This window comes from Leptinotarsa decemlineata, unplaced genomic scaffold (genome assembly GCF_025532065.1).
Source record: "Leptinotarsa decemlineata unplaced genomic scaffold, Ldec_3_MD MMD2_tig00000199_RagTag_RagTag, whole genome shotgun sequence".
Classification (NCBI taxonomy): Eukaryota; Metazoa; Arthropoda; class Insecta; order Coleoptera; family Chrysomelidae; genus Leptinotarsa; species Leptinotarsa decemlineata.
The window spans coordinates 13,187,751-13,206,685 of NW_027412544.1; the positions used below are offsets into that span (position 1 = coordinate 13,187,751).

The window sequence follows — 18,935 nt, forward strand, 5'->3', positions numbered from 1 at the left end:
GAAATCCCTGTAACAAGTAAAAAAGAATAATCGAAAAAGGAATAGTTGAAAATAACAATTATATTAAGCAACAATAAACCTGAAATGAAATGATAGTGAAATAACCTACAAGTAAAAATATAATAATTGAATTAATAAAAATTAAAGGAATGAAAAAAGAAGAAGTGTAGAGATTCCAAGTCACGTTAGTTCACGACGTTTCGATTGTTGGTATCTACAATCGTCTTCGGGTGATGACTGGACTGATTCCTCCGAGAGATGACTATTTTATAGGCCGTTGAAATACTTTCACTTTCTCTACTTTCCATTTTCCGCTTCACTGATTCCGTGAGAGATGACCGTTTTGGCGGGAGTTGGTCATTTTTCGTTTGATGATGGGTTTCCATATGTTTCGTATATCTACGCTGGCCTGGCTGAATACCTTGTTGGACAACATGTATGCGGCTTCCTTAAATTTTCTCCTGAACCAATGTTCCTCTCTGTGCAAAATCTCAGCTTGAGACCACTCGATGTTGTGTTGATGGGTCCAAACATGGTCTGCTATTCCTGATTTGCTGGTTTCTCCTCGCTGTGTGTGCTTCTTGTGCTCGGCAATGCGAACATTCAATGGCCTCTTAGTTTCACCAATATAGGATTTTCCGCACTCACAGGGTATCCGGTAAATGCAATTCTTGGAATCGCAGTCCGCGTTTGGGGGCCTGGTTTTCGTGAGGGTGCTACGGATAGTGTTACCGGATCTGAAACAGGTTCTAATGTTGTATTTGGAACCAATTCTTCTTATCCTCTCCGATAATCCTCTGATGTAGGGAAGTGCAAGCACTGGTTGTGACCAGGCCCCCAAACGCGGACTGCGATTCCAAGAATTGCATTTACAGGATACCCTGTGAGTGCGGAAAATCCTATATTGGTGAAACTAAGAGGCCATTGAATGTTCGCATTGCCGAGCACAAGAAGCACACACAGCAAGGAGAATCCAGCAAATCAGGAATAGCAGACCATATTTGGACCCATCAACACAATATCGAGTGGTCCCAAGCTGAGATCTTGCACAGAGAGGAACATTGGTTCAGGAGAAAATTCAAGGAAGCCGCATACATGTTGTCCAACAAGGTATTCAGCCAGGCCAGCGTAGATATACGAAACATATGGAAACCCATCATCAAACGAAAAATGACCAACTCCCGCCAAAACGGTCATCTCTCTCGGAATCAGTGAAGCGGAAAATGGAAAGTAGAGAAAGTGAAAGTATTTCAACGGCCTATAAAATAGTCATCTCTCGGAGGAATCAGTCCAGTCATCACCCGAAGACGATTGTAGATACCAACAATCGAAACGTCGTGAACTAACGTGATTTGGAATCTCTACACTTTTTTATTTTTTTTATTATTTTCTTTTTTTATTCCTTTAATTTTTATTTATTCGATTATTATATTTTTACTTGTAGGTTATTTCACTATCATTTTATTTCAGGTTTATTGTTGCTTAATATAATTGTTATTTTCAACTATTCCTTTTTTAATTATTCTTTTTTACTTGTTTCAGGAATTTCAAATCATTTTATATAGTAGACAATGGAAGTCCGAACTAGTGAAATTCACTTTAGAATATTTTGCAATTCTATAAATTTTTGAAAAGCACGCCTATCAAGTAAAATCGTAAACCTTCGTCACGAATGGGATACAAAGTAATTACACACCGTATAACTCCCTTGATCGGTTCACTATGATATGATCCGGCATTTTCCTGAACGTTTTAGACTCTGATCGAAAATTCCACAACATTTCGGACATATACCGGATGTTCTGAAATACTTTTAAATGTTCTGGATTATTCTAGAACTTTTGAGAGGGCGAAACTTCCAGCCCCATTATTTTTCAAGGCACACCTTTCATGTAAAAATGTAAATATTATTTATGGACTAACTGATGTTACACTATTACAGAAAAAACTGTAAGCATATACATGCATATTCTGCTACATGTGCGAGGTCGGGTCGTATTTCATGAAGTACACTTTGACCTATACGACCCTAAATTTTCAAGTTACCATAATATAGTGATATATTGATTGGGCTGATTCGAAATGGTGCCGGTCCTGCCTCTTGTATCTATTTCAATGAGGACAGTTGATCAATAATGTACTCGAATTCATGATTTGGAATTTTATTATCTTCCTGTCAAAAACCCCATCACATCTTCAGAACAATGCGTATAATTCAGTTTCAATGATTTTATACAACAGAAACACACTATTCCCAATTCAACCTCATAACATATGAGGTTCAAATCAGTTCAGTTGAAGATAGGAGATTGTGTAGTATGAACAGGTTTTGAATAACGAAACAAATACTGATTACAATACGATTATACCGTTATTATTCTCGCGTTCGCCAGTCGTCGGTCATTCATCACAATAAATTGTTGAAAAATAGTCAACTCTTGTTATAAAAATGGAAAATTTATCAACTCTGTACGAACATTATACTTCGGGTGGTATTAGTCGTGGTTTGTCAGTGGATCAGCCGTATTTCACGTTGAATAATAAGAATATTTCCATATATAGTGGTTCTATGCATTATTTTAGAGTTCCCAGTGAATACTGGAGAGATAGATTGAAAAAAATCAGAGCTGCTGGGTTGAATGCTGTGGAAACCTACGTGCCTTGGAATTTACATGAGCCTCAACCAGGTAAAAAATTCGTTAATTTATTTTCAATCCAAAAAGTCCACGTCTCTTGTGAAATCAGACAGATTTGATGATTTCAATAAAGTACATCGGCTTTCATGAGTATTGAAAAATAATTGAAATAACTAGATAACTAGTTATCTGATGATTTGGTGAAATGTGAATTGATTCAATTTACGAACAGATCATTTTGGCATAATTCTCCAAATTGAAGTGTATTTTCAAAATATATATTTTTGCTAACCGTCGACTATTTGTTGCATCAAAATTCAGCAGAATAATGAATATTTCAAATTTCAAAAAAATAAACATTTCACAAATTATAATGAGTGTATGAAAAAACTCTAATTTGAGTTTGAAAAATTTGTATTTCAAATCCCTTATAAACTAGTTTGAATTAGAACTGATATCAACGAGACGTAGTGTGTTCTTAACTTCAAGTTTTTTCATAGTAAAATTGTCTCAACACTGGAATTTGCTCTAATGATAATGTTGAAGTATTATATTATCAAAGTTGAGTGATTAAAAAAACAACTGGTTCCTCAAAATGTTTCGTATGGAATCCAATTTTTAGTTTGAATGTGATACAATGTTTCTAATGTAACTCAATTTCAGATATTTTGCTGATTTCATTTTCAAATTTTCTAAACTCTTATACTCGTATGCCATATCGAGGTACTTTTGCAATTATCAATACATGATCAGAATGCTCAACAACGCCCCAACAATTACAATAAAAAAAAATGATTCGAACGTTCTATTTGCTATCAGAGGTTATGCTAGATTAGTCTGTATGGTGAGTGCTTTTGCAGGTCAGATGGTAAGGTACGTCTCTGCTGAACTCTAAAAACCTGATTCGGTCCCCTGCGGGACAGGCACAAAGTATGTGCTCTGCTGTTTCATCATTTCCCAAACAGAGGCGACACACACTGTCTTCCGAGTCTCTGCATGTGATGATTCAAATGAGAGTGACCTGTAATAAGGTCTGTTAGACATCGTAGTTCATCCCTACTGTAGTTCAACAGAACTACAGAAAGTTTTGTTATTGTCTGATTACCACAAAAAAATGAAGAATTTTCATACATTGCTTATTAAATTTAAAAAGTTTCGATATCAGAGAGAGATAACCAAAATTGTATTGGTGAGGTTGCAGACCTTCTTAAGTCTCACTTCCAGATTCATCGATATCCAATTGATATTCGAAAACAATTAAGACTCGTAGCCGCCACAAGTCGGTCTTTCTTTGACTACTGGACGTTTCCTTTCCTTTTCGTTAGCAGTTGAGAGAAATGTAGAAATATGCATGAGTGTCCTGAGGCTTTTGAATTCCCTCAAAAAAGGATAGCTTCAGCATTATAAGAACATCATTTCTCAATTACTTTTTGAAAAGGAGCTTTTTGACTCTCCACTGTTTGGTCAGCTATACCTCTCGTGGAAAGTCTCTTTTCAATTCTCAATTGCATGAGTCAAATCTAAACTCATCTTTCGTTGTATAATATTGTCTGAGATTATTCGTGTTGAACAGAGTGGAGTAGTGCCTTGCTATTTTTGCTACAAATTATTACTATCCAAAGTGTCTGATAATAAGTAAAAGAATGAATTTCATACATATCTTCGCTGAGAACTGTGAATTGTCACACGTAACAAGAATTTGGACTTTTCTGTTTGATCTTGGAAAATTTTGCAAATTATCTGAGAAAACGGATGTAGAAATGTAGATTAGATTATATACGGTAATGTTACACTTCCTCATTCATGATGTTATATTTTTTTTACAGAATGTAAAAAAATTTTTCATTCTCAAATTTAATTTTTCGAAGCAAAGGCATTGTGTAATTCCAATTTTTCATTTAAGTTAGTTTGAGTTCTATACAAACAATTTCCAAATAAAAACCATTTAGCTTCATTAGTTTGCACTGTGAATTTGGATTTTCATTGAAATCCATATTATGACCCAGCCAATTCACAGATAATGTTTCCTCAATCTGGAACCATTTTTATCTGATATAATCCTAGTGATACGTATTAATACTCATTCAGATTTTACTATAATTCCGAAGGTTGAAAAAACTTAGCCAATCAATGTAGATGATCTATGGCTTAGCGATATTGCTGAGTTGTATTATGTCACCTTCTATCAACTTGTTACTCAGTTAATTATAGTCATTCACCAGTATAATTGACGCAGACAGCCTTCAGATTATGCTCCTACCTATTTATGTGCGAATCTCATATGCAATGCTAATACTTTTTTTTTCTGATTGATTCGGCCGTTACTTGATGAATATCCATAGTAATTCCATCAACTACACCTCACGCCTTGATCTTCACAATCTTCATTTTCAAAAATATATCACATATATATCACAGTAATCACTGTAACATGCAATATTGTGAAGATCAAATCATAAGGTGTAGTTTATGTTCATCACTATTTCAAAAAAAAATGTATTTCATCAGTTCGGACTTCCGTTGTCTAATATGATATGAATTGATTGATTCTTTCAACGAAATGGTTACTCCAGAGTGATGGTAGAACAGGATTTAGCTAGAAGACAGCAAGAGCTCCACAAGGAAGAGAAGCCTCCACAACCAGTACTTGTACTCCCCTACATCAGAGGATTATCGAAAAGGATAAGAAGGATTGGGTCCAAGTATAACATCAGAACCTGCTTCAGATCTGGGAACACTATCCGTAACAGCCTCACTATCCGTAGCAGGCCACCAAACGCGGACTGCGATTCCAAGAATTGCATTTACCGGATACCCTGCGAGTGCGGAGAATCATACATCGGTGAAACTAAGAGGCCATTGAAAGTTCGCATTGCTGAGCACAAGAAACACACACAGCGAGGAGAAACCAGCAAATTCGGAATAGCAGAGCATGTTTGGACTCATCAACATAACATCAAGTGGGCTCAAGCTGAAATCATCCACAAAGAGGAACACTGGTTTAGGAAAAAATTCAAGGAAGCCGCGTATATGTTGTGTAGCAACGCATTTAGTTTAGCTAGCGTAGAGATACGTAACATATCGAAACCTCTTATCAAGCGAAAAACGACCAACTCCCGCCAAACGGTCATCTCCCGCTAAAACCAATGAAGCTGACAGAGGAAAGAGAGGATAGGTGAAAGGTGAAAGCACCCGAATGACCTATAAATAGTCAGATCACGGAGGAATGAGTCCAGTTATCACCCGAAGACGATTGTGGATACTAACAATCGAAACGTCGTGACGTAATTTGTTTTGGAATCTTTTAATTTTTATTTTCATTTTTGTTAATGATATTTTATTATTTTCAACTTTTAATAATATTTCAATTTTTTATTTTCTGGTTGTTGCTTGTATGTTATTTCCTTGTGATTTCAGTTTTTTGTTTTAATACAATTGTTATTTTCGGTTAATCTTTAATTTTTTTTCAGAGATTTCAGTAGTAACTGAAAAAAAAAATTTATTTGTTGAAATCTTCATATATCAATAGTGGTATCATAATATCTTGAAATGTTATCAATAAATTCACGTTTTTTAATGAAAACGTTGTTATTCAGCAATACTATGAGAGCAAACAGCATGATGAAACCGTGAGTCCATAGAATTTTATCTATTGCTGGTTGCTCGATTGGTATTGCTCAAAAATAGCAAAGTTTGAGTTTTTTATATATGGACAGAACGCAAGCACTACAGCAAACTCCTTAAGGCGCTCTTAGAGTGGTGACTGTGCGAAGGTAGTGGATTGGATTTAATTCGCTGTAGATTAAATCCATTTGGAAAAACGTTCTCAGGAAGTGTATACCACACAAACGCAGTTCTCCAAATGAACAAGTTCTTGAACAGTGAAGTTCGAGGTGTACTATGTTGAAACTCAAAACGATGAGTAGCTACAGTCCGTCGCGTATTTCTGGTATGTACCTCTCTTGGTGGAATCAAATGTGTCAAGTCACTTGAACACTTTCCGTGAAAGTATCTATAGAAAAGAGACGAATCCCTAACCTTTCTTCGATATTCCAGACTGTCAAGGTTGCAAATGATGTTCGTGTTTCGGACACAGATGGCTCTGTTCTGGATGGAATATAGAAGCTTCAGGGTATGCTTAGGGGCAGAGCTCCACACATGAGAACACTACTCCTAAGAAGGTCTGATCTGTTGCTTTCAAATCTGTTTTATATGTAAATTAGTTACAGGGTGTAACTGAATAAGATCCTATCTTTTTTTCGATGAGGAATCACCTCCTTCAATGTTTTACGCTTATTTAGTTACACCCTGTATAATCAATAAAAAAAATCGTGCAATAATGAGAAGGAACCAATGGAGACAACAGGGATTGGTTTGCCTTTTAGGCCTTTTAGGTGCATCACGGAATACTATTAATAAATTTCATCTAAAGGAAATTAATGGAAATCTGTCGAGGTTTAGTAATATCAATTTTTTCACTTGAATTTTGGAAGTTTTGGGATTTTTTATTTCTCTGAGGTCGGGTAGGATAAGGTAATGTCAGTATAGTAATGGATAAAGAAAATAACTTTTGTCCAATTTCTACTGAGATTTTTATTCGTTACGATCGATTTCTGTTTATCAAACCATTTTCGAGACACATATTGACATAAAAATCTTTGAAAATAAAATGATACAGTCGATGGTCTTCAGGTATCTGCAGTTGGTACCTAGAATAACGGGAACGTTACCTCAATTGATGATACCATTTCTGAGATACCAAAACAATCAAATTTCCAAAAGCCACTCTCCTCGATGAGAAGACTTAACGGATTGTCTCTGGTCTGGATTCCTGACCATACTAGCCTGGAAAGCAATGGGGCTGCTGATTCCCTTGCAACGAAGGGTGCTGCAAGCAGCTTCATCGGACCAGAACTTGTCATCGGCATCGCTTTAGGCATTGCCAAACAAAGATTGAACACCTGGATGGCAAGAAGCTTGATACCAAACAGTTGTTGGACTACAGTAGGGATGAACTACGATGACTAACAGGCCTTCTTACAAGTCACTGTCATTTGAATCATCATATATACAGAGACTCGGAGTGTCGGAATACACACACTTTGTCCCTGCTCCGCTGGGGACCGAATCAGGTTTTTAGAGTTCGGCAGAGCCGTACTCTCATCATCTGACCTGAAAGACCATCCACCATAGAAACTAATCGGCTTCATTAAGAAGCTGGGTTTGTTTGGTCAATTGTGAATAGGTGTGGGCCACAATAAACCCTTGCGAGTTGCGGTGTGAGGTTGAATAGACCCACTCACTTTGTACCTAACCTACCAAAAAAATTATTATTTAATTTAAAAAACATATCAAAATTACTGACTATTGAGGTAGGAGGGTGAATTTGTTGGAAGCTTCGGAAATAAATGAATTGAATAAAAACCCCAATTTCAAAACCCTTATTGACCAACTAGAACTATGCAGCTCTCATCTTTTGAATTTGTGAATTTTGACAATTCGTTTAGGATCCACTGGTATTTGGAAAAAAATCACGAGTAGTGTTTTTGTATCAATTGTCAGTAATTTTGATATGTTTGGTGTAGTAATGAATATTACTGGAGTTTTTTTCCAACACCAAATCGTTATTTTTAACACCTCGATACGTGTTTCGATCACCAAGTGATCATCTTCAAAGAGGAAGTTTTAATCTTCCTCTTTGAAGATGATCACTTGGTAATCGAAACACGTGTCGAGGTGTTGAAAATAACGATTTGGTGTTCGAAGAGAAATTAGACAAAAGTTATTATCATTATCCTTTATCCAAAATTAAATTTCACAAAATAAATAATCATCAATCGAACAAGATAAGGTAATGAGAACAAGATAAGATAATAAGAAAAAATAAAAAATCATATTCATACTTCTTTGACAATTGTGCTAGTCAGCTGTAACAATGTGAGGCAAATCAATTGAACAGAGACAATTGTAGTTTTTGAAATACTTTTTGTTGGAATTTTTCATTGCCTCTACAATCCACTCTCATCCAAAGATTTCGGTTGGATGAATCTCTAATAACAATAATATATTGTTGTTTCGGTGAATACATTCGTTATTGATGATTAGAAACAGATGGCAAAGGTATCTAACTTTGCAATTGAACTGAAGAATCAGCAATAAAACTTTTTGAATTTCATGACGCAAAATGACTATTAATGCGATTTTTCATTAACTTAACCTAAATCTCATATTCAAATGGACTGTCAAGTTGTGATAAGAATTCACTGTACATATATTTCATTTCCATAAGACATGAGCTCTTATCGGCCACGTTCAAACTATCTTTATTTGAATTCTCAATGTATGTTGATTACATGAAATTGTAATTCATCTGTCGGTTCGAAGAAAATTCAGAATAAACATTATGCAGTAATTCGAATATTACATTATTATAAAAATGGAGTTTAAGGTCGTGAAGGAAAAGGTGAAGAAATGGGACAACATGAAAACCAATTTCACTTCTTATATCACTCTGGGAATATTTCTCACGATTGATTGATTGATTAATTTTTTTCAATCTCTCCATAATGGTATGTCAATTATGTAGTATAAATATGACAGGAATCAAGTCATCTGACATTAGATATTAATGTTATGGAGACAATTGGATAATCGATAACTTGGTGGAATAAAAAATAGTTTTTCTACATTATTCCTACTGAATATTCAATACCTTCACTTTCAATATATTGAAATGTGCTTGCATTTTCCTCCGTATTGAATAATTCATTCATTTTATGATGAAATTGATGTTTCAAAGAAGTTTCAAAAATTATTTCATCAAGATTATAGGTAATTTGAGGAATGAGAATCATTTCAAGTTTCATTTTTACAGTGTATGCAAGGATTTTCAATTTCCTGAAAATACGAATGACGAAAGTAAAGAAAGTTGTCATGAATTCCGTCTTGCTCTTAAATATGTGAAAGTTATCACAAAGTTTCCATATTTTTCCTAATGAAATTATAGCAGGCGAAGTATATTTGTATGCAAAGACAGAGTTATTCATAATTTTTCAAACCTTTAGTTTCCATTAGATAGAAATTGTTTTCTAACATACTTTATTCATATTTTAGGCAAGTATGACTTTGGAGAAGGAGGAACGGATATGCAAGAATTGCTGAATATTGAAAAATACCTGAAAACAGCTCAAGAAGAAGACCTTTTTGTAATTGTTAGACCAGGACCTTTCATTTGTGCTGAATTCGAATTTGGTGGTTTACCAAGCTGGCTATTGAGAGAAAAAAATATCAAAATACGAACATCTGACGAAAAATTCATGAAACATGTCCGAAGGTATTTCAATGTCCTCCTAACACTGCTGGCAACTTTTCAGTTCACCAGAGGTGGACCGATAATATCTTTTCAAGTAGAAAATGAATATGGTAGTACTGAAGATTCGGATGCCGATCCACCTATCATTCCCGATTTGAAATATATCGAGGAACTCAGGCAACTGATGATAGCAAATAACATAACTGAGTTACTTTTCACGTCAGACTCCCCAACAGGTCATGCAAGCAGAGGTTCTCTTTCATCTTTATTTCAAACAGCCAATTTCAACTCAGACCCAGAAAAAGAGTTCGACAAATTGAAAGAGTTGCAAAAAAATAAACCGTCTATGTCAACTGAATATTGGGCAGGATGGTTCAACCACTGGTCTGAAAAACACTATATAGGAAATACAGTAGACTTCACTATCACCTACGAAAGAATATTGAAATATCCAGCCTCTGTAAATTTATATATGTTTCACGGAGGTACAAGTTGGGGTTTTTTGAACGGAGCTAATATGGCATCTGTGAACCAGTCCGATTATCAACCAGATATAACCAGTTATGATTATGATGCACCTCTTACTGAGTATGGTGACTATACTTCTAAATATTTTGCTGTAAAACTTCTCTTGGAAAAATTCAACTCAATCAAAACAAAACTACCAGAAGTACCAATTGTTAAAAAACCAGATTCTTATCCATCTCTGAATATCAGTGAATTTCTTCGATATGAAAATATAATTTCACAACTACCTGTTCAGGTGGAAAGCAGGAATCTCATTTCAATGGAAAACTTACCCATCAATAACAATACTGGTCAACAGTTCGGATATATAATATATCGTAAAAGATCGGTGACCATAAACAGATTTGCTGTTTTGAAGATATTGGGTTATGTTTATGACTCTGTGAATGTCTACGTTAACAATGAGCTGATTACCAAAAATGTTGTCGATCTAGATTCTTTCGGTTACTGGAGGAAAGAGAATGGATCGATAAACTTAGGTTCCGACAAAGTTAAAGAAAATGCTACCATTGACATCATGGTTTGCAACATGGGAAGAAATAACTTTGGTTCTCTGGATCAATTCCGACAATTCAAGGGTTTATGGCAGGGGATATTACTCGATGACCAGGAGTTACTCGATTGGGAAATTTATCCTGTTGAATTCAAGAAGTCTTGGATTTCTAACCTCAGTGGTTGGACCACTTTCGATGCCTCCTCAACACCTTTAATAGGAGCAGGCTTGTATAAAGCTGAATTACTCCTGAAAGACTTGCATGATACTTTCATCGATATGAGTAAATGGAGGAAAGGATTAGTTATCGTAAACAACTTTGTATTGGGTAGATTCTGGAAAATTGGCCCGCAGCAGAGTCTCTATATCCCTGCACCTTTTCTGAAAATTGGTATAAATGAAATAATTGTATTTGACGAGTTCTCTTCCGGGAAAAATGTATCATTCTCTGATGAACCTATATATCTCAACAACTTCGTCGATGATTTATTTGAATTGAGTTAACGTTTACTGTATTCAGTTACGTTTTCAGTATTCACTGAATGCATTTTAATGTAATAATTATTGAATAAATAATTTAATTCATCAATATTTTCGTCATCTTCATTTTATCATCAACACTTCGACTAGAATCTAAAGAAATGAATTCATAGGGGCATAATTCAACCATATCAGAACCAAGGTCATCCCACGCGGTTTTCGAAAATTTTCATCATGGGGAGAAATAATGAAGATAATATGAAAGACTGAATACTCAAACAGTTGGTGGATCTAAAAACAACTCGGAGAAAAATGAAGAAAACTCTGAAAATTTCATTCTACATACTACAAACGAAATCAAACAGAGAAAGCAATGATGAAATCATTTATTTCCATTCAGTTCTCTCATTGAGTGGTTTATAATTTCATCATTGAAATACGCCACACTGACCAGGTTCCAGATAATACCAAGAAAGGACAATATAATATCATTTGCAGAATGTTGATGAGTCTCCCAATCATATCGTCACCATTTTGTCTTTCTAAGATTCCTTCTAGAGCTCTTACAAACATCTGTAGGACTGAACAGGAATTATTGGGAATCGAATATTGCTCAAAGACATCCTGTACCTGTCAGGAAGATGAGAAATGGATTTTGTCAGGTCATATCTGGGATTATTTCATTCTCATATATGTAATTGTAGGGATATCATATGTATACCATGAAAGATAAAACGGAAACTGTATTACAGATCGTTTGGGAGTTTTTATCACATATTCAATATTCAATGACGTTTAGAATTTATAATGAATTACATTTTTTTTTAATATCGTCAGGATATTTTGAATATTTACTCGAATTTGAATGTTGAAGAAAGTTATCTTTGCTGTTTCAATGAGCGAGTTCACTTTCCTATTCGAACGAACGAAAAAATAAGCTGTTTCAAATTGACAGTCATTATATTAAATAAATTCAGAAGTTGCACGTGAGAATATCTGAAAAATGGAAAACATATTAACAGATTGATAAGTCTATTTCAGAAAAAATCAGGTGATCTGAAATGAAAAATGAGTAAATCTAACATCGCCCACTCCCGCCCCATCGACTCTCAGTTGAAACTTCCAAATGACAACCACATGTAGGAACTCTTTGAAATTACCCATCAGTGGTCAGAGAAGAGAAATTATTGAATTCTATTCAGTCATTGAAAAAATGTTTCGAGTCGTTCAATCCGTTCTTATCCGAATGTGTGAGAATCCTTATAGTCATGACTGAACTCATGATCTTTTGACATAAAATGGTTTGCAAATGTAAAATTCGTCTTCAAATCCAAAAACTACTTACATGTCCTTTTATTCTTTAGAAAAAAGTGCTCCCCTTTGAATCACTATGGAGTTTGGGATAAGAATCACTCCTGACCTATTCGATACTGTAGTTTTGCCTATTGTTGTTGATAGATTTGCTTCAGTTATAATTCTCAGGACTATGTCCAAGTATACCTTTCTTATGAAATATTATTGGTGAGTTTGCCAGAGTAGCTCAATGTCCTATTAGGCTCAGTGTTATTGAGGATACACTACAAAAACACAATTTTGTCTATTTTCCACTATTACATATTTTCCACATTAAACAAATAGCAGTTAATAACAAAATACCTACCACTCTAGTTAACAACATAATAATGAAATATCAATAAAAATCAATAATGAAAGAACTATACTCAATTTCCACAAGACCAGAACACAAATATGTAAGTATCCATTATGCTGGTGGAATCTACGAGAATATTAAAAATTATCTCTCAAAATTCAATTTACAAACATCCTACACATCCAACGGAAATTTAGGAAACATATTATTTAATGCCAAACCAAAATTAGAGAAAGGGAAGAGATCTGGTATATATCGATTAGAATGTGGTGAATGCCCTGCCATATATACAGGCCAAACTGGGAGAAATTTTGATACAAGGTACCACGAACATGTCATTTCAGATAAAAAATCATTAATGTACGAACATCTTCAAAATTCGAAATATAAAATAGATAAAGATAATCTAAAGATCCTACACACATGCGAAAAAGGGAAAATGATGAATCTGTTGGAATCTATGGAAATAAACAGGTCAAAGAAAAATCCCAATTCTATTGTCCTCAACGAACAACTTGAACCTATATCCTGAACCTATAATCCAGATCCCAAAACCTACATTATTTCGAAAGCTTTGTTATGTTCATGGATTTTACAGGTATATGAAACGCAGGTACCGGGTACCAGGTATATCAGGTATATCAAATCATTTATGATAGAATAAACAACATAGGTATAAATTACTCAGATTTAAATGTAATCAGTTAGTTTTGAAAATGGTGTAATAGCCGAAACCGGTCAACAATAAAGAAATATAGTGGAAAATAGACAAAAGTGTGATTTTGTAGTGTATCCTCAGTGAACATGAATTTCCACAAAATTAACAAGTCTTCAATCGAAGAAGTGAACTCAGTGTTATTATTTTTAGTTGGATAGACCTGATTTATAGCTTGTTCACGAATTTTTTTGTGAGGAGTTGAGTCGGCAATACCTCGTTGTTGAGAGCAATTTCATAAATCTCAGTTTTCTCTAGAAATTACTAGATTTTTCGATATTGAATATAATATTCACATTATTGTGTGAGATGTTTATCAGTTTTCCAGAATGAGAACAGAGGAAGATACCATCCAAAAACATTTGGAGGAAGTATATCTTTTATTGAGAACACTTTCCTAACACCAGAACCAAAAATGCTGTTTTTTGTTTTTTTCGAATGGAATTATTATTTCGGAGAATATCAAAAAATGGAAAAAGAAAATGTAATTGCATTCGAAGAGTTCTATGACGATGTAATAATAATAATAATAATAAGCCCACTGAAGAAGTCTGGTTGAGATACGTAGACGACACATTCATAATATGGAACCATGAGAATGCAGAACTAGACACTTTCCTGAAGTACATCAACAAAGTAAGTCCTTCCATCACTTTCACAATGGAGACGGAAGTCCACAACGAATTGCCTTTCTTAGACGTATTGGTGAAGAGGACCGACAATGAATGGGAAACATCTGTATATCGAAAACCTACTCACACAGGACAGTATCTGAACCAGAAATCCAACCACCATCAAGCGACTAAAAGAAGACTCATCAAGGTTTTTCTAGACCGTACCTTAGGGTTCTGTAATACAAAGGATTGTCTCAAAAAGAAACTAGGCATCATCAAAAATGAATGAATGGTTACTCCAGAGTGATGGTAGAACAGGCTTCAGCCAGAAGACAGCAAGAGCTCCACAAGAAAGAGAAGCCGCCACAACCAGTACTTGTACTTCCCTACATAAGAGGATTATCGGAAAGGATAAAAAGGATTGGGTCCAAGTATAACATCAGGACCTGCTTCAGATCTGGGAACACTATCCGCAACAGCCTCACGAAAATCAGGCCATCAAACCTGGACTGCGATTTTAGGAATTGCATTTATCGGATACCGAGTGAAACTAAGAGGCCATTGAAAGTATGCATTGCTGAGAACAAGAAACACACACACAGCAAGGAGAAACCAGCAAATCCGAAATAGTAGAGCATGTTTGGACTGATAACATAACATCAAGTGGGCTCAAGCTGACATCATCCACAAAGAGGAACACGCATTTAGTCAAGCTAGCGTAGAGATACGTAACATATGGAAACCTCTAATCAAGCGAAAAACGACCAACTCCCGCCAACCGGTCATCTCCCGCTAAAACCAATGAAGCGGAGAGAGGGAAGAGGGGATAGTTCGAGGTGGATAGGCACTCGAATGACCTATAAATAGTCGGATCTCAGAGAAATGAGTCCAGTTATCACCCGAAGATGATTGGATTGTGGATACTAACAATCGAAACGTCGTGACGTGACTTGGTTTAGAATCTTTCAATTTTTATATTTCATTTTTTGTGAATGATATTCTTCAATGTTTAGCTTTTATTATTATTTCATTTTTTGTTGTTGGCTTGTATGTTATTTCTTTGTAATTTTAGTTTTTTTGTTTAATGAAATTGTTATTTTCGGTTAATCTTTTAAATTTTTTTTAGGGATTTCCAATCAATTTATGGAAGTCCGAACTGATGAACTGTATATAAGTTCAGGAAGGAAGAGAAAAATGATTTCATTGAAACAAAACTGTGCAAATAGACCATCAGAGGTCGTCATAACTGTTCGTCAATTAAATATTACGTGAAGGTGTATTATTCATAAAAATGATTAAATGCAAAATATTTGATTCAATGGGGATGTACGTGTATATTAAAAAATGTTCACTTCGTAAGTGAGTGAATAAATATACTTTTGTTTCATAAATTAATTTCATCTAATGAAACAATTTTTCTTTGTAGAAAAACCGAATGTGGAAAAATAAGATATCCTGATCAATGTTTACAATTTTCTATATATCGTATTTTGTTATCAACAATCTTCAAATAAACATCTACTCCATATGACAATTTTATCTGTTATCTTGATTTGGAATAATAACTTATTTGTGAAATAACAAATAACAAATCAGTAAATATTGAGATGATTACTAATAATTCTCATCTCGTGCAAGTTCTGACATTGGAGAATGTACTAGAATATTTAAGGCACCTTGAATTTTCGCAGCTTGCGGACAATCCGTAGGACTCAGAAAATTATTCCTCTCACTGTGACAAAAACTTCAATAAAATAAGTAATTTTTTTTTATGTTAAACGGTTTTATATGATGTAGATAGTGTAGTAAAAACTGAAATTCGGTAGGCCCTAGTGGCAGTCATCATACCACTCTCCTCAGCAATCTACGGTATTGATCAGATGAAAAAATAATAAATGCGTTGGGCGTAGCGTAATCTGAGTAAATATGTAAATACTACGCCCAACGATTCTATTCTTTTTTATCTGATCAATACCGTATATTGCTGAGGCGAGTGGTGTGATGACTGCTACCTAGGACCTTTCGAATTATTCATCAGTTTTTAGTATATTATCTACATCATATGGAACCGTTCAACATACTTTTTTTACTTATTTTATTTTCAAGTTTTTAGTTTCCAATTTTTATCCACCCTAATGTCACACGATTCTCGACACGGTTAACATGTTACGTTAACTTGTGTGGTGTATCGCTAACGACGTGACATTTTTAGCCCCCCTAACGCCACACAGCCCTCGACACGATACAAAATCTTGACTTGAGTGGGAGATCCATGCTTGTATCCCGATTCTGAATTGACAAAGTTCTTTGTATAGATTATATTGGACTTGCATCATTTTCATTCTGTACTAATATAATATTAGTCAAGCCCTGTCATTTGATACCCATATTGAGGTAGTTGTGAAAAAATATGTAATCCGCCATTTTGTAGCTGCGGCCATCTTGAATATGCATTTTTTCTCAAAGTGTACCAGTATTCTTCCAGTCAAGCTTTGTCATTTAATACCCATATAGAGGTCATCTTGGATTTACAATGATATAGAATTTATTAAATTGTATTTTCATCAAAACTAAACGTGTGTACCAAATATCAGTGAAATCTCTCAACAGGAAGGGGGTCAAACTTCAATTACTAAATTTGACCCAAAGAAACAAACAAACAGGGCGAACTGAACAAAACCTTTTGAAAATACTGAAAATTTTATTTTATGAGTTCCAAGTATCATCGCTCAAGAGATTGAGATGAAATTATTCGTGATAAAAATTGCTGTTCTACGAATAAAAGAACAGCGATACTGAACAGATTTTCCTTACAAAAAATAGAAACACTTTCAATTACCTTGATTTTTGTTCCATTCTCCAGCTGAACAGTAATTTTCTCTGTGGGCATGTGTACGAATTGATGGACATATTTGATATCACCTTTAACTTCCTTCGATGACTCGCTCTTGATCAGTTCCTGTAAAATCACTTGAAAATTAGGATGATGAAATTCACTATTCCATGAAAGTACTACTGGTATTCAGAGAATCGATTTTATTGACCAATCATTTACTTGAATATTGAACAAAAGTAGAAGAAGATGTATAGGTATTCCTCTTTCTAATTGATGGACAATTATATGTGATGGAATTGGCCAAAACTTTAATAAAATCCATGAATTACTCAAGAAACAATTCATCATGAGATTTTCACTGAAAGGTGTACAAATCCGCAACACGTGTTCCGCTATATAATAGGTTACAGTATAGAAACCACGTGTTGAAGCATTCAAAAAGGTAAATAAGTAACATCCCAGAAATAACCTCCTAAACTAACGGGAGATTGTAAAATAAACTGAGAAAAAAAACATGCATCACAACCTCATCATACTGAAAATAACATAAAATAGTATGAGGGAATAGCAACAACATTTCTTTCTTCAGATGGTAATATTGAAATACTTCCAGCTGATGAAGTGAATGCCAATGGATACTATCGATTATGAAAATGAATTATCTCGATTGTTTTCGAGTACAATATATCAAAATAATATATCAAAAAACGTTCACAGGAAGGTGAAGAATCATTTAACAGAATCAGTTGAACGGAAAATGTATGGAATATCAGCTGCATATAAAAATATCCTAACCAAAACAGAAGGCACTCAACCGATTTGTCATTTCAATAAATCTTTACATTTTTAAGGATCGCCCAAATTATTCAAACCAAATGTCTCTCCGATACCCACTGCAATTTCAATTGGATTATCTTTTCAAAAATTTGCAAGATACCTTTCGGGAATTTTGAAACTGATATCAGGGAATGGAAACAGTTTTCTAAGAAATGCCACCTATTTCATAATTAAATTATGGTTTGTTTGAAGGTGATTATGGTGTTCCGGAGAGCTTCGAACTTCAAAGTCTTTTCACGTATGTACCTATTGATAAAACTCCCCAAATTGTAAGATCCACTTGGAAATTGAATCAACTTCGAATGGAAGATGGATGTTGAATTTCACTTCAAATGTTGATGTTTAATATATTAGTTTAATTTTTCAATTTACATCCTGTATTCGATGTAACAAATCCATTGACATAACCAAGTTGTAGTTTTAACAAAATGATAATTGAACAGTGATGGAAAATTAAAAATTTTTGAAAATTAATAATCGACTTCGAGCTCAGATATAATAAGGCACAATCCTAGGTAAGGTACAACATATGGCCCTTATCGTCATGAAGTACTAGTACTATGGATGAAGAATTATCAGAATTGAAAGTAATTTTGATGAAATGCCAAACAAATGGAAATGGGAATGGAGTTATAGGAACCAAAAGTAAAAGCAGTCAAAAACCTTGGATTCAAAAAACAGAAATAGAAAATGCATAGAACACTTCCAGACAAAGCATCGACTATTATTATTGATTGATCAAGAATTCGATGACCATTTGAATCTTTTTGGACATTTAATGTCTCTATATCTGCAATAGACACTTAAAATGTTGATATATGATGTATCAGTTG

General features: G+C 34.5%; 2 protein-coding genes across 4 annotated transcripts in view; one reads left to right on the top strand and one right to left on the bottom strand.

The window, feature by feature from the left end:
* The window catches only part of LOC111507386 (neutral ceramidase), a 394,484-nt gene that overhangs the window by 189,262 nt on the left and 186,287 nt on the right, over positions 1-18,935 (bottom strand). For all 3 annotated transcript variants that reach the window (XM_074172969.1, XM_074172968.1, XM_074172967.1), the window contains one exon: positions 17,269-17,388. In XM_074172969.1, the coding sequence (XP_074029070.1) occupies positions 17,269-17,388 (120 nt within the window). The remainder of the gene's footprint in view (positions 1-17,268; positions 17,389-18,935) is intronic.
* On the top strand, positions 2,226-11,560 carry LOC111507387 (beta-galactosidase-1-like protein 2). The gene is made up of 2 exons (XM_023162687.2): positions 2,226-2,687; positions 9,750-11,560. Exons 1-2 carry the CDS (start codon positions 2,450-2,452, stop codon positions 11,471-11,473), a joined length of 1,962 nt encoding a protein of 653 aa, XP_023018455.2. The 5' UTR covers positions 2,226-2,449; the 3' UTR covers positions 11,474-11,560.

Bases quoted from the DNA above. Each gene is read 5' to 3' on its own strand.
- LOC111507387 (XM_023162687.2), top strand. From the start codon at position 2,450: ATGGAAAATTTATCAACTCTGTACGAACATTATACTTCGGGTGGTATT. The intron at 2,688-9,749 runs GTAAAAAATTCG...TTCATATTTTAG, and splicing joins TTTACATGAGCCTCAACCAG to GCAAGTATGACTTTGGAGAA.